We start from the raw sequence: 3,627 nt of genomic DNA, 5'->3' as shown, positions 1-3,627 counted from the left end.
GGATCGGGAGCCATCTCATGGGCTTCCAAGAAGCAACCAGTTGTGGCTTTGTCAACAGCAGAGGCAGAATATGTGGCAGCAACAGCAGCAGCATGCCAAGCAGTATGGCTGAGAAGAGTTCTCAGAGATTTGTGTCATGAACAGGAAAAGGGCACAACCATTTACTGCGACAATAGCTCTGCAATAGCATTGTCTAAAAATTCTGTTTTTCATAAAAGGACAAAGCACATAGACACCAAATTTCACTTCATACGTGAATTGGTTAACAATGGTGAGATTGTTTTGCAGCACTACAGAACAGAAGATCAACCAGTTGACATCCTGACAAAACCATTGGCAAAGAAAGGTTTTGATCATTTCAGGAAATACCTAGGTATGCAGAAAAAACCCAGCAGTTAAAATTAAGGGGGAGTGTTGGAATGATAATTTCAAACTGCAGATTTTTCTCTGCGATGCGATCTGATCGCATATCGCACTTTCCCTCATCACCCTTCGCTGCATGCTTGTATTATCTGCGATGCGATATTTGCGATGCGATCACAGATCGCAAATCGCATGATTTAAAAGTTATAGAGGCGGTGGCACATCCTCTCTCTTCTTGCGATGCGATGGTGTGATAAGCCATGCATTAAATTCAAATAGGATATTTTGAGCCGTGTAATAAATGATATTTACTAGGGTTGGTAAATGTAGGTGAAATCTTAAATTTTACTATTTTTTATTTTCACGGAAGTAAGGGAAAAGCAACACGTATTGTAAAAGATATTTTTGTGTTGTTAAATATAAAAAGAATGCAAGAGCAGAGATGTGTAGAGAATATTAGCAAGAAAAGCTCTTTCCTTTCTGTAACGCACAGCAGTGATGAAGATATAATTTTCTGAGATAGTGGAAACAGATTTTGGAACTGAAGTTCCTGTTGTAAATCCCTCTGAGTCGAGGAAGGCAATTCTGTAATAGTTTTTATTTTTATTTTATATGATTAAGATCCTGTATAAAACCAGAGCGTTGTTCTCTGTGTTATTTTTTTTGTGTGTTTGAAATGAACAGAAATTTCCAACAGTTCTGACATACAACGCCATTGGTAAACAGGAATCGGGATAATTAGGTGAGGAGACAAAGGAGAAAAATGACGGATTACAATATTATCTAAATCTATTATTCCTATTTTTGAAGTCATGATAGCAATGGAGTCAGGGAAACGTCCGCATTCAGATCTTTGGAGAGCCAGGTATGGAAGTCAATATTAGTCGGCCGCATATTCCCATTAAAACCAAGAAAATGAGCATATAGTCGGTGTTGTCTGCGGCAACAAGTCAGTGGAGATAACAAAAGTCGCTGCATGTCACTTTCTCATTGATGTACAGATTTGGAAACGTTCGCATGTAAACCTCTCTAAATATTCGCCCCTCTTCCTCCCCTTGTGCATACTAGCGTAAGAAGCTATTGTTTTGTTTTGTGCGATAGTATTGAAGAAAAACTATCGGCTTACAGTAGAGCTGAAGATGGTGTCAGGGACTGCAATAACGGAAGAAGTGTCTCAAGTGGAGGCAAGGAGACTGTGGAACGCCATGGTGAAAGATAGCCATAACGTCTTCCCAAAGGTTTTTCCTAAACTTGTCGCTTCCGTGACCTTAATTCAAGGAGATGGAGGCGTGGGCAGCATCAAGCAGATCAACTTCACCCCCGGTATAACTCCCATAAATTCCTCTGTTGATTACATATTCTACGTAATATCATTATAATTCCACTTCTAGGTATTTCCGTTTTTGAATTAACGGATCCCCCTGTAAATGAGGTTGAATAATTTGTTATCATTTGGTGCTTACAAGGATTTTCACGTTCTTGTCACAGCGCACAAGGATTTCAGCTTCGTCAAGGAGCGAGTGGATGAAATTGACGAGGACAAAATGGTATTGAAGTATACAAATATCGAAGGAGGGGTGCTGGGAAAGAAACTGAGTGCTGCAAATTTTGAGGTCAAATTCGTTCCCAGGAAAGAAGGGGGATGTGTCGCCAGCTGGATCTGTAATTACGAGACCCTTCCTGGTGCTCAGCTTGAAGAAAGCAAAGCAAAAGAGATAAAGGAAAATAGCATTGCCATGTTGAAGAATATCGAGCAATATCTGCTCTCCAATCCTTTTTTATACTGATCAACATATATCTATCCACTTATGTCTTCGTATGCATTAATAGTTTAGTGCTGAGCATTATATGAATGAAACGACAAAATAAAGAAAGGTGGTGATATGCCTTCGGCCCATCGTCCATAGTTCTCGTTATTTCTGGGCTGTAACATGCCCTCTACGTCTTTGCAATCGTAACTTTATCGTTACATATAATGTGTGTATTTCCATCCATATAAATAAATAAATGAAGTTGTGTATTTCCATCCATATAAGGAGAATTTCCCTTGTTTTTATTCAAACACAGTCATGTTTAGCATATTAAATAGATCAGTCCTTTTTATGAGTGAAATGCATGTAGAATTTGTGGGAACTGCTCAGTTGGTTTGTTTTTCTTTGTAAAATTATACATGTTATGGGCCTTATTAGTCCCCGCCGGAGGCCACGCAGGGACTATGGTAACAGATATGATGCTCATTAACATTAATTATGCTGTTTAAGATTCTCAATAACCAAAGTTTTAAGACTTGCAACATATTTTTCATAGCGAATTTTTTTTCACCATCTTATTTGGCCTCTTCCCTAGGCAGGGAGGCCATAACCATATGTTATTTTCATGTTTCTTTGAAATGTTTCCTTGACATTTTCAATTGTGAAACCAATGCTGGCATTAATTCATTTTGGTTAAATGGTTTTATTTAGACATGTTAGTAATATATATGTTAGGGATAGCACACTGCATGCAACCAAACCACCAGACCAAATACCACATGGCTGCACATGGCTACTATGTGCCCTCGTGTCTCGTAACATTTCATTACTTCCAATTTGTCATACCAATTAACATTTCATTCCTTCCTGCAATAGTGGATTATGTGGATTATGGTATCCTACGATATTATTGCACCCATTAAGAAAGCATTTTGGGGTTTCTTTTCATTGCATATTGGCCATTTTCATTTCCAACAGGATTTCCCCTCATAAATTTCATCACATGTAAAGCCAGCCAGACCACCATAAGAGGGCTACGTTAGATTTGGGCGAAAGAAAATACAGGTGTTCTGGTGTTTAGAGAATTACCTTTAGAAAAATTGAGGCAAAATGTGGGTTGATTAGCTCCTAAATAACTGATGTGGAAAATGAGTTTCTCAGGCAGGTCTTTCTTGGTTTTCCAAACCACCCTTCCGAGTCCAGCATATACAAGTCCATATTTGTGCCCAGTTTCCTGCATCCTTCACGAACAGCCCGTCACACATGTTATCATACATTCAGCCCTCTTCCAACATCTTGGACAGGAAATACCAGTCATGGTATGGTCTTTCGCTTCTAGCAACTCGGATGGGAATATCGATCACAATATGGTATTTCGCTTCGAGCAACTCGGACAGGCAATACCAGTCACAGTATGGTCTTTCTATTTTCCTTCTTGAAAACAAATGAGCATCGCACTAACCAATATTTTTGTTTCACCCATGGGTAGAACTACAGCAACTGCAGGAACCAC

General features: G+C 39.1%; 1 protein-coding gene across 1 annotated transcript; it reads left to right on the top strand.

Moving 5' to 3' along the window:
• Positions 1-1,427: 1,427 nt before the first annotated feature.
• LOC149225904 (pathogenesis-related protein 1-like) lies at positions 1,428-2,383 on the top strand. Its single transcript, XM_089375173.1, has 2 exons — positions 1,428-1,686; positions 1,852-2,383. Exons 1-2 carry the CDS (start codon positions 1,503-1,505, stop codon positions 2,148-2,150), a joined length of 483 nt encoding a protein of 160 aa, XP_089231299.1. The 5' UTR covers positions 1,428-1,502; the 3' UTR covers positions 2,151-2,383.
• Positions 2,384-3,627: the final 1,244 nt, after the last annotated feature.

The sequence above is a fragment of the Pinus tabuliformis genome, chromosome J (assembly GCF_031772625.1).
Source record: "Pinus tabuliformis cultivar Carrire ecotype Pingquan chromosome J, CPIR1, whole genome shotgun sequence".
NCBI lineage: Eukaryota > Viridiplantae > Streptophyta > Pinopsida > Pinales > Pinaceae > Pinus > Pinus tabuliformis.
The sequence above is the reverse complement of the archived record's forward strand: the minus strand, read 5'-3'. Positions and strand labels throughout refer to the sequence as shown.

What these genes read in the sequence shown, in the direction of transcription:
- LOC149225904 (XM_089375173.1), top strand. Translation starts at nt 1,503, where the DNA reads ATGGTGTCAGGGACTGCAATAACGGAAGAAGTGTCTCAAGTGGAGGCA. An exon ending in GCAGATCAACTTCACCCCCG is followed by an intron (nt 1,687 to 1,851) that starts GTATAACTCCCA and finishes TTCTTGTCACAG; the next exon opens with CGCACAAGGATTTCAGCTTC.